The sequence below is a fragment of the Scleropages formosus genome, chromosome 20 (assembly GCF_900964775.1).
Source record: "Scleropages formosus chromosome 20, fSclFor1.1, whole genome shotgun sequence".
In the NCBI taxonomy this organism is placed as follows: Eukaryota; Metazoa; Chordata; class Actinopteri; order Osteoglossiformes; family Osteoglossidae; genus Scleropages; species Scleropages formosus.
The window spans coordinates 17,301,656-17,313,524 of record NC_041825.1 but is presented as its reverse complement, the minus strand read 5'-3'; the positions used below and the strand labels follow the sequence as shown (position 1 = coordinate 17,313,524).

Here is an 11,869-nt window from a genome sequence, read left to right as displayed (position 1 = left end):
TCACCATCATGATGATCTAAATGGATACAGCGTTGAAAATCCGTTTGAAACTGCTGCGTTGGTTTAACTTCTATTTTTTTTTTTTTTTTTTTTTTTTTTACGTTTTGTCAGGTTTATTAAGAATTGACGTTTGTTTGGCCATATCATATTGCTTGGGGATAGCATAAAGAGGTCAGTGATTTTTAAAATGTTTAGAAAAGAAAAAAAAAAAACATCATCGTGAAATTTTCTGAAGACATTGTACCTCAAAGAGGTCGCGCTCACCAAACCCAGCTCGTGTGTGATTGGCTGAGATTTAGAACCAATTATTTTATTTGTTCCGTAGCGCCGGCAGACTGGTCAAAGATGACGTTAAAATTACCTTTATGCTCATTGGTTCTCCGGAGCATCAACTGGGAAAAAATGAAGGTCTGATGTGTCTGATGTGATGGATGTTGCGCGCCAGGTTACATGGTTACTACGGGCCATGAAGCTCGGCAGCTTTCATTTTGCGTTTACAGCGAACTCTTAACTCTTCGAATATCATTGGTCTTTACGGGTCACGTGACACACGTCTGCCAATGAGCGCGCACCGCGATGTGGGAACGTTGCAATAAATTCACCTGATACGGAGAGGTGAACACTTGCAAACGTGTAAGGTGAGTTAAGGGTGACTTTGTCACAATAAAAGGTATAAATAAAAATTTTTTTCCCCCCCTTTTATTTATTAGAAGTCTGCGTCCCCAGGCTTTGCAGCAGTATGGTTCTTGTGTTGTGCTGTCGCAGGTGTCAAGGTGACTTCGGGAGAAACAGCTTTTGCCGACGATGTGTGGCTGCTCACTCACACCGGCGTCGCTTCTTTGACATTTCCGTATTTTTACATACGAAAAAAAACGTCGAGTCCGTCATGGATACTTGGTAAACATCGAAGGAAAACGTTATTACCGTTTTGAAAGCGTTTTTTTTTTTTTTTTTTTTTTTTCTGCCGCCTTGCTCAGTTGCTGCTGCTGCTGGCGCACTCCGTGAAGAGGCGTAGCCGTAGGCTGCCAAGCTCGCGAAAGGAAATGGAGCTGAGAATCATGGTTCTCTTGTGGTTATAAAAAAAAAAATAGAAGAAACGATCGACTACGAGTATTGTCACTGTAGGTTTGTATAGTATATTAGCTAAGACGTTATACGGTTATCGTTGGGGGTGACACGTGAAGGCATCGGGCACCAGGCTGGGGGGCGCGCGCGCACACACACTTACACACACACACTTACACACACACACACACACACACACACACACACACACACACGTGTTCTTCACATGTCCAGCCTCATGACACGTGTTATCCGCGGGATGCGATGTGTCCTCACACACTCAGCGCTCAGAGTTACGATTCCCAGTGTCGGAAGCAGCGCTGTGGGCTGCTGCGGTCGGACTGGTGCGCACACACCTGCTTAGTAACACACTGACTGACTGACTCATGCAGGACACTGATGGACTGTCAAGTGTTTAATCAGAGTCTCTTGTCCTCCTATTTCATGTGCTCTGGATTGAAGGACAGAGAGGGTGAAAGCTGGAAAGTCCATTTAGGCTCCAAGAGGGTTTATTTCTAACAGGGGGTGTGTTTGCTCACACACTTACGCTTCGTTGTTGTGTGCAGTTGGGTTGAGTGCTGTATGTGAATGCTGTGTAATTATTAATTTGTACTATAACTCTTGCTTGTTCGGAAATAGTGGTAGCGCAACATTTTTACGCATTGTGCTTTGCATGCATGTGCTCACATGTTAACCTCATCCCGCACCTTTGTCCAAATCGATTTACGCCTGTCAGATAACTTTTTACAGCGATTTACCCGTGTATGCTGCAGCGTATTCTTAATTTGTCAGTGCAGAGTAAGTACGTCGATCCAGGATTTCTACAGTAAGAGCGGGACTCGAAGAAACAACTTTCAGATTGCAAGGCTACAACCCTGTGCGCTAACCTACTTGCGGCCCCAACGTGGAACAGATGCTTTGCAGATGTAATGTTTTTCTTGGCTACGAAAAGAAGCATTTCTGCTGGCCTGTGCACTGTGTTTATTTTAAAAAAAAAAAATAAAAATTTCTGTTCTGCATATTCAAGTGTAGCAGTTGCACATACATGGGGAATTTTTAAAAATATGTATGCCTATACTTGTGTTATAGTGATATTAATGTCATCCTGCAGGTAGCAGCTCTTTCCTTGCTTGAAGTGAGCGATGTCATCTGCCGGGGAAGGGTCTTGGAACCGTCTGAGTACAGAGAAAAAGGTTGCCCTGGTTTTAGGGGTCCCCGTTGCGGCTACAGTTGGCTATATCCTGTACCGCCGTTTCGTCAGGCAGAATGGTGAGTAAGAGGTAGACGCTTGTCCTGGCCCAGAGGCACAGGAATTCCATGCAGGTTCTTAGAAGTGCACAAACTCAGGTGGTTTTATTCTTCTGGTGGTTTTCCTTGTGTAGTAGTTTTTCTTTCACAAAAGCCTCATGTAATAAAGATGTAAACTTGGGGGAAAAAAAATGGATTACACCAGAGTTGACTTGGAAGAAAGATAAATTAGATCACCTGCCGGTAACAACTGTCCACCCTTTTAGACCAAAGGGAGATTTTACAGGAGTCCAGAATGACTGTTCCCCTAGAAGTGTACCAGTCCATTGCCAGACACCAGGGCTCCTTCCTAGACCTGGTGAGTTTCTCGCACCTTCATCTTACTTATCTGGGGATGGTGTCCTCTTTAGGTTCTCAATGCCAAGACCTGCCTCACTGCATAATAAAGTCATTCAGGTTAAGTCAGGCAAACGTGAGTATAGGTGTTCCTCGTGGCAGGGTGTGCTTCCTCTGCTGTATAGTGCTACATCACGTTATTCACTAGGACCCATCTGAAGGTGCTGTTCGCAAGCCCTCCATATTAGTTGTTGGTTGTATAATAGAGTTTTTGAGTTAGGGTTTCATGCAGCAAGATTTCTTCTAAAGTTAATTCACTTATTACTCTCCTGGGTTTTTTCTTTCTGTTCTGCCTACGCAGGTGACTCAGCAGTCTGGTGCCCAAGTGAAAATGCAGGCACAGGCATGGGACCAGAGTACAGTGTGCTTCTGCCTGCAGGGCTCCACTCAGCAGGTGTTACGAGCTAGATGTGCTTTAGAAAAACTGGTGTCCGACTGCGAGGTCATCACTGAGTTGTTTGAGGTTCCACAAGCTGCTCTCGTACGTATAATAGGTAATTCAAGGAAACAGTTCTGATTTGCCTTCGCGCTGAATGGAGAAGAGGCCACGTGACCCTTGGAAAAAGTCCACATTTGTCATTCCTTTATGGCGACTTTGTGCGTAATGTTCAAAATGTGTTTGTACTGAAGGGCGTGGTGGAGAAAACTTGAAGCTGATAAACCGAACCTCAGGGGCTCGAGTGAGCTGTCCCAGAGGCAAGGGCAACCACCTGATGGAGAAGGGCAGCATCTTCATTACAGGAACACGGCGTGAGGTGCAGCATGCCAAGGTGAGAATTGCTACCCTGTCTTGTTTTCCTTCTCTGTGTTACTGTTAAAATGCAGAGACCTTACCCTTAATGAATGGAAATTGCACTGTGCTGTTCCCAAAAAAGTACAGGCACCCAAAGGTCTGCAGCCTTCTAATGCTGGAATACCAATGGAGAAAATAACTAATATCTTGCAGGAGCTAGTCCTTCAGAAGGTGGTTGAGAGTGAGGAGGTACGTTGCCAAATAGCCCAGTCATCTGCCCTGCGTCAAAAGAGGCGGCCTCCGGAGTTATGTGGCCGGAGAGTCAGGAAGGGCGAATCGAAGCCCACGCAGGAGATGAAGGAAGAGACAGAGGGGTCAAAATGCCAGCAACAGGTGGTATATGTTGGAGGAACTGCAGAGTCTCAACACAGTGTTGGGTCTACAGAACAGCAACAGTCCAAAGTGGAGGCTGGCGAAGAGGCCGAAGAAGTGTCACCACAGGACATCTCCAAGTTTGAAAGCAAGTGGTTTTTTTTTTCTTTTCCTCCCCGTGTGTGTGTGTGTGTGTGTGTGTGTGTGTGTGTGTGTGTGATGTCAAGAGGTATCTTTTAATAAAAAAAAAAACTTCAGGAATAAAGGCAGAATGTTAGAATTACTTTTTTATCTTCCTTTCTTCTTGACAGTTCCTAGTCCAGACTTGAGCTTCCAGCCTGATGAACACCTGGAAGTTTACGTATCAGCAGTTGAGAATCCACAGCACTTCTGGATCCAGGTCTTGGGTGTGAGATCACTGCATCTGGACAAATTGACTGCGGAGATGAGCCGTTTTTATAGCAATGGATCTTCACCAGTGAGTGAAAATATGTATAGACGGACATTCACGGTTTGCTATATACAATGAAAATGACTACTACTTTCTTATTGTACTTTTGTTCTACTGGTGACCTACTTAAGTTTAGCTGGTGACCAAATCTGTGATTCCAGGAGCAGAAAGTAGAGAAAGTGGTGGTGGGGGACATTGTGGCAGCCCCCTACCGGGACCATGGGACCTGGAACAGAGCCAAAGTGCTCGGTGTGCTGGAGTCAGGCCTGGTGGGTCTCTATTATGTTGACTATGGAGACAACGATGAGCTCACCCCGGAGAGCCTGCGAAGGATGAGGTGATGGGTTTTTTTATTCTTTAAATTAAAAATTGTGTGATGCCATTATCCAAAGAGGTCCGCAATGCTTGACCTCCTTTTACTGGAGCACTTTTGGGCAAGCACCTTAGCTCTGTGGCATACAGCTTGATCTGGTAACCTTCTGGTCTTCAGTTACTATGCTACCATGAGAATATTCATGTGGGAACATTTGCACTTTGCATAAATCAAGAAAGATACAAAGAATATATACAAAATGTCTAGATTGCTGTTGCAGGCATGGTTTTTTTTTTTTTTTTGAAGCACACAGTTTTGCACTGCATGGGTGAATGAATCAAATTTTGAATGAAGGTCCCCCTTGCTATTTTTAATACCATAGTAAACAGCAACCCCCCTGCTCCACAGTGACACTCAAACTTCTCATCATAAAGTGCTAACCTTTGGTGGTAATTTTATATTCTGCTATAAAAAAATTTTCCCTGTTAGATGAAACACTCACTGTGTGAGAAGGATGCTCTTTAAATTGGATTGAATTAAACAAAATTAACATAGAACTGGACAATGTTGGGGGGGGGGTGTGGTGGTGTAGCGGGCTTGTTATGTGAAGTGGGACAACAGAAGCCACCCTGTACATGATGTTTAAGAAAAAAAAAATTGTTAGCTCTACATGCAGAGATGATTCCTTTCAACAGTTTTGTCCTTATATAGTTTTAGGAAGTTTATGGATGTTGCTTCTTGTACCTGGTTTTAATGAATATAAATATTAAAAAAGTTTTAGTTCTTCTGTAGACAAAACATTTATGTAGCCTTTCTTTTCATTCTGCTGTTTAGGAGTGACTTTTTAAGCCTTCCCTTCCAGGCCATTGAATGTAGTTTAGCTGGAGTGTGTCCAGCAGGTAAGTGGCTAAACCTAACTAGTAAAACTTTTTTTTTATAGCTGCTTTTTTTTCTCCTTAATGTATTCAGCAAGACCCTGTACTGTTGGGTTCGGGTTAGAACACAGTTTGGCCCATCTGCCACTGTGTGGATGTGCTGCTTTTCAGGGGAGTCCTGGACAGAGGCTGCTTTGGATGACTTCAACCGCTTGACCTACTGTGCTCAGTGGATACCGCTTCTGGCAAAATTGCGTAGCTACTCCCATTCCGGCTTCTCCTCTTGGCCCAACGTTCAGCTCTTTGACAACAGCCATGGCAAGGTCAGAGATGTGCAAGGGTGGGCATGTCTTCTGGAGTGTGTGCGCACTTGTGAGAAGAGAGATGCATTATGTCTTCATTCCAGCACAGATTATTTTTCTGACTTTGTTTTTATGATGTATTTTGCTTGGAATTTAAAACAAGATTATTTCTTTTCTACAGAGATACAGTTATTGTGATAATTTAAGGGATCTGTCGTCTTGTTTGAAGTTTTTTAAATGTTGACCTGGCTGATGAACACTTTTATGAACCTTGTCTTTATGCTTCCATTATGGCTGAATGGCATGTCTTTCTACCCCTGTATGGCAGTCTCTGGACCTAGGCGATGAGCTGGTCCGACTGGGCCATGCAGCGCACTGTCAGGATTTGGGTGACGGAGGAGGACTCGGGGGCAACAGTGATGATCCTGGTTCACTGCAGAAGATGTTGGTGAGTAATGTGTAAAGAATGCTTACATGTGCATTCCATCTATGCTGGGGTAAAAACAGCTAATGTGTGTCTATCTGTCCTCAGGATGATGTAACTGGAGTCACATCAGAGCTTAGCCTCTCTTGCATCAGTTTGTCAGGTAATTTCACCCCCACTTCTATCCTAGAAGGAGCTTTAATTGTAGATTCTTTCATACTATCTCCACAGTCCCTGGGATTTAAACATTCCTTTATTCTCTAGCTCTTTAGGGCTTTACTGTTTAATGCATAAAATATATATATATATATATATATATATATATATATTTATTTTTTTTTTTGGGGGGGGGGGGGGGGCTTCTGTCAAGGGTTTGTGAGCGAACACCCAGCCAGTTGCTTTTTATTTAACTGTCATTTGACTTTGTCCTGTGACTGAGGCTTGAGACTATGGTTGGATGTTTTCCCAACTTAATGTCTTGTAATTCCTGAGTGTTTTTGATCCCATGGTCTCCTATGATGTCACCAGATCAGGGGATCTGTGAACAACAGAATAAAGACTGGATTTTATGCATAACAGTACCTGCACAATCCATTTTTCAGCTCTGAAGTTCTTGCATGGTCTCTCCTACTCGTGACATGTCCTTCTGTTGTGTTGAGGTTAACACTCCTCTTCTGAATTCAGTGTTTTTTTTATTTTTTTTAAAAAGCTTTTTCTCTCTAGAACTACTAGTACTAATGATTGGCATCAGGTAGTCACCATTTAGTCAGGCTCAATTGACAGCTTTAGGTCCTCTGAGCAAAGAGCACATCCCTGCCTGCATGCTCTCCTCATTTTGAAAGGTCATGCAGCAAATCTATTTTATTCTCCTTTCTCAGTGGTACTAACGTGAGCCTTTCTCGCAGTCTTGAAAACAGCAAAGAACTGGAGCAAGAGGTAGAGAGTTCAGATACAATGCAGGTGAAGGATGGCAGAGGTCATCAGACTGAGCAAAGGGTTTTAGCAATGAATGGGAGAGACTTGCCACTCAGCAGTAGTGCACACAGCCCTCTGGGTGTCATGTCTCTGGGTTGTGGATTTTAAGGAGTAAGTTTGAAGGCTGTCTTAAGACTGGTAAGAGACCCAAGCAATGACCAAGATTTTCAGGTCAACAAAGCTGAGAGTACATGAAGAGCATGATTACATAAAGAAAGACAACAGTATTAAGGAAGATTGATTTTTCTAGTAGGGGATGTGATGGCATAACGGGCTTGTCCGGGTCCTGCTCTCTGGCGGGTCTGGGGTTCCAGTCCTGCTTGGGGTGCCTTGTAATAGACTGGCATCCTGTCCTGGGTGTGTCCCCCTCCCGCCTTGCGTGCTGTGTTGTTGGGTTAAGCTCTGGTTTGCTGCGACCCCACTTGGGACAGGTGATTTCAGAGAGTGTGTGTGATTTTTCTAGTTCTTCTTGGACAGGAAGACAGGAGCTACTTTTTCTGAGAAGCAGAATCATTCTTTTGCGGTGCTGGATACCACAGATACTTCAAAACACTTCTGTTCTCCATCTTAAGGAAGCAAGTACCTTGTAGGAACAATACAATACAGTGCTGTACTTCAAAGGCTGTTTTGGCAACATTGCACAGAGGCTTCAGTAAAACGCTGCACCACGATATGTGAGATTGTGAACCAGGAAAGGAGTCCTGAAAAGATTGCTCCACTCCATCCTTCAAAAGATGCTGTGTTCTTCATGGCATTCCCTCAAGCTTTCAGTATGTCCAGTGTCATTGCACGTTTAAAATGTATGTTTCAGGCATCTTGTGATTACATGTACAACATGGGTTGCCCCAAGATTAAATTGTATAAATTCTTCCTTATGTCTGAGCTGAGCATGACTCTATATTGAGTACTTCTGGCAATGAGTTTTGGGAGACGAAATGTGATTTCTATTCTAATTATTTTGGATGCCCCCCCAAAAAAAAAAAAAAAAAAAACTTAAATGGAGCTCTGATAAGTTAAAGCTCATTGCCCTGAAATTTTTTTTTTTTTTTAAAACTTTACAGAAATGACAAAAATGCTTCCATCTTCATTCATTTACTGATCAAAATGGTCCAACAATAAACATCTTTGCCAGAAAAATTTGTGAACCTCTAGGATTATCATTTCAGATGGGGATAATTTTGTCAGGACTGTCAGTGAATGGAATGAGTTTGGGTTACCCTGCCTATTTCAAAAAAAAAAAAAAATAAAGAGGGGGGGGAGTCTTTTAGGTCAAATTTATGCAAAAACTATGGAAATTCTACATGTTTCACCAACTTTCTAGCAGGACTAATGTCTTGTTTAATTTTTAATGTTGCAGAAGTAGCCTCAATCTCAGGAAGCATGGATGATGTTATAGACGATGAATTGATTTGAAACCAAAACCAGGTATGTTGGGTTTTTTTTTTTTTTTTTTTTTTTTTTTGTGTGTGTGTGTATGTTTGTATGTAATTAAAAAGGAACACTAAACATGACTTCCTGCTTTTTTAAAAAAAGTGATTCGAGTTTTACCTGTAATGCTTTAGTTGTTACCTTGAGTTGACTTTAAGAGCAAGTGTGGGAAATCTGTCTTGGAGTACAGTTAAGAAACAGCCTACATACAGTATTACAATAGCTATACCATGTGCAGATACTTTGACAAAGTTTGTGCTTGCATGCATGTATAATGAAATATGGATTGATTTTTTTTTTTTTTTTAAATTTCTAACTCCATCTCTCTCTCTTTTGGCAGCATACCTGCTTTGCACTACTGCCTTGCCTTGCCTTATTCAACGTTTTTCTGCTGCTGCTGTTGCTGCTGCTGCTTTCTGGCAATGCCAACTTTGACCTGTGTGTGATCTGACCCCATTTACCTCTCACAGCTATTGCAGAGTGTGGTGAATCTGTAATACTGCCTCACATTCTGCTTACTTGAATCCAAGTGAGCTGTGAACAGTGTCTAGCACTAAGTATTAGCTTGTTGGTCATTAATTTTCATCAGTGGGGAGAAAGAATGTACTTTGGAACGTATTATTATTATTATTATTATTATTATTATTATTATTATTATTATTTTATATAATTTTTTTTTTTTTTTCCCTTCCCCCCCTTTCTTCAACTTTCAGATAAGTCTTTGGAAGGCCAAGCATGACCCCTGACCTCCCCCTTCACTTCTGAAACTTTTAAAAGTTAATTTTGTTAAACTAAACATACTTCTACATCGAGTGCAAAACTGATTTTAGATTGACATGTTTCAGTTCTGCATTGCCTTATTTTTCATTGCTACTGTTTGTTTCCAATTGTATTTGTATCTGTTTCCAACTGACTTAATTTTGACTGTGTTTAAAAGTTGTATTTTAAAGAAATAAAATTATTTACGTTTGAATGTATGCGCTGAATATGACTAACAGAAGCAGTAAACCAAAGCCGACATTACTTTTCTTCATTTAGAAGATGCTTCTTTTCAAATATTGTGGAAAAAGATCATTTCACCACTGTCCATTGTTTACATGCATTTTCTATGCATATGAAAAACCTTGTCTTAGTCACATCAATGCTTTTTGCACAGAGCTTCTTCCTTGAACACTGGAGAATGGCTCACCTCTATTAATAGGATGTACTTGCATTTAGAAAACTAAAGGAATGATTTGAAAAATATTGTATTTTTTCTTTTTTTAACCATTTTCTCATACATAAAATGTACAACTAAGGCAAGTCCATTTCAAATAAAATGCTTTTATGACACTATGAGCCACCACTAAGTGCCTGTATGTGAGCAGTATTTGAGGCTATGCATTCCCTTATAATACACTAGCTCTTCATTGTACAGCTACAATTATGAGCTGAACCCTATCCCTAACTTGTTTTGTTTGGCAAAATACAGGAGTCAGCACAATCAAGTGCTGAATAACATAGAAGTCTATGGATTCATTCGCAGGTTAGGTCCTGTGAAAGCCTCACAAAAAGGTCTAATTTAAAAAAATTACGCTTAGCGGTCATATCGATTTCCTGTACAAGGAATGACTGCCACGTAAATCCCATCTTCCATCTACAAGCTTAGTATTTAATACGATGACATTTTTCCCATTAGATAGTCATTTCACTTCCACAGCAGCTGCTGTCAGAAGATTGTATATGTTCTGGAACAAATAATGAACCAAATGTTCAGTATCACAACACATGATAGAAATAATTTTGTTACAAATATGAAGTATTGTAATGACCTGCATTACTGGGTGTTTGGGTGGGAAAATTGGTCTATTGTAAATAGTTTTATTGTGGGAAAATTGGAATTAAGTGTTCAACCACTGGGGAGACTTGGAGGGAATATAAGGGGGTGACTGCCAGTGGGAAAGAGTTTGTCTGAGGGGTATCAGAGAGGCTGAGAAGGCTGGCTTGAGCATTATTTCTTTGTGTGCCAGTGTTGCAGTAAACATTTGCTATAAATGCTGCCTGTGTGTTCTTTGCGCAATCCAAACCCAGAGCATAGCATGCCACAATATGCTCATATAAAAGACTTGGCAGGTAAAAAATGTACAACATTCTTAATCTGAAGAACTACTCTGTGATCAACCTGTGATCCACTATCCTCACTCAGAACCATGTTCTCCATGGATATCAGGCTGGATTTAAAGATGGATATTCCATGGAGACAGCATCACCAGTCTGCTAGAGCAGCCTCCCTGTCTTTGGCCCTCATCCTCCTCAACCTGTCCGCAGCATTCAACACTGTCAACCACCGGATTCTAGTCTCCTTTCTTGGTCAGCTTGGCATCAAAGGAACAGCACTTAAATGGTTTCAGTCCTACCTATGAGACAATTCCTACCAAGTGGTCTGGCAGGGTTCCCGTTCTTGTCTTCTGCCTCAGCTGGTGCTCCGCAGGGTTCTGTACTGGGCCCTCTACTCTTCACAGTCTACATCTCCTCCCTCAGCCCTGTCATCACCTCCCATGGAATCAACTACCACTGCCATGCCGATCATACCAGCTCTTTCTCTCATTTCCACCTGAAGCACCAGACATTTCTGCACGCATCGCTGCCTGCCTGTCAGACATCTCTGCCTGGATGTCTGATCACCACTTACAACTCAACCTCTCCAAAACAGAGATCCTTCACCTCCCTGCTGGCTTGTCTTGCTGTTGTGAACTTTATCAAACTGAACAACTCACTGATTTTGCCTACCTCCTTGGCTAAGAGTCTGTGAGTGATGATTGACTGAAGTCTGTCTTTCTCTCAGCACATCGAAGCCACAACCCGGACCTGCGGATACATCCTGCAAAACATCTGTAGGATTTGTCTCTATAATAACAGACTCTGCACAACTACTTGTCAGGGCCATGGTGATATCCTGCCTGGACTACTGCAACTCTTTCCTGTCTGGCCTTCCAGCTACTGCCATCAAACCTCTAGAGCTTATACTGAAGGCTTCTGCAAGAGCTGTGTTTCACTTGCCAAAGCGTTCCCACGTATCTCCCCTCCTCGTCTCTGCACTGGCTTCCTACAGCCACCCAGATCAAACTCAAGACTCTGATTATGGCCTACAAAAGCATCAATGGAACTGCTTCCAGGTGTCTACAAGACCTGATCATCCGCTACACCTCAACCAGACTGCTACGCTCCTCCACCTCTGTCTGCTTGGTGGTCCCACGCATGAAAGGTCCAAAACCAAAAGCACAAAGGTTCTCTGTTATGGCTCCGAT

The 11,869-nt window shown here is 42.3% G+C and overlaps 1 protein-coding gene across 4 annotated transcripts; it reads left to right on the top strand.

Moving 5' to 3' along the window:
* Window positions 1-418: 418 nt before the first annotated feature.
* On the top strand, window positions 419-9,657 carry tdrkh (tudor and KH domain containing). 4 transcript variants are annotated; one of them, XR_001966549.2, is made up of 15 exons: window positions 419-638; window positions 2,177-2,334; window positions 2,580-2,671; window positions 3,011-3,203; window positions 3,340-3,479; window positions 3,656-3,962; window positions 4,126-4,292; window positions 4,427-4,602; window positions 5,413-5,477; window positions 5,625-5,776; window positions 6,084-6,203; window positions 6,288-6,342; window positions 8,512-8,579; window positions 8,923-9,020; window positions 9,296-9,657. XR_001966549.2 is itself a non-coding variant. In XM_018761987.2 (14 exons), exons 2-13 carry the CDS (start codon window positions 2,208-2,210, stop codon window positions 8,565-8,567), a joined length of 1,650 nt encoding a protein of 549 aa, XP_018617503.1. In that variant the 5' UTR covers window positions 419-638; window positions 2,177-2,207; the 3' UTR covers window positions 8,568-8,579; window positions 9,296-9,657. The 4 variants fall into 4 exon arrangements, 2 of the variants coding, with proteins under 2 accessions (XP_018617503.1, XP_018617502.1); XR_003797168.1 differs by having other exon boundaries at window positions 8,923-9,111; XM_018761987.2 differs by lacking the exon at window positions 8,923-9,020.
* Window positions 9,658-11,869: the final 2,212 nt, after the last annotated feature.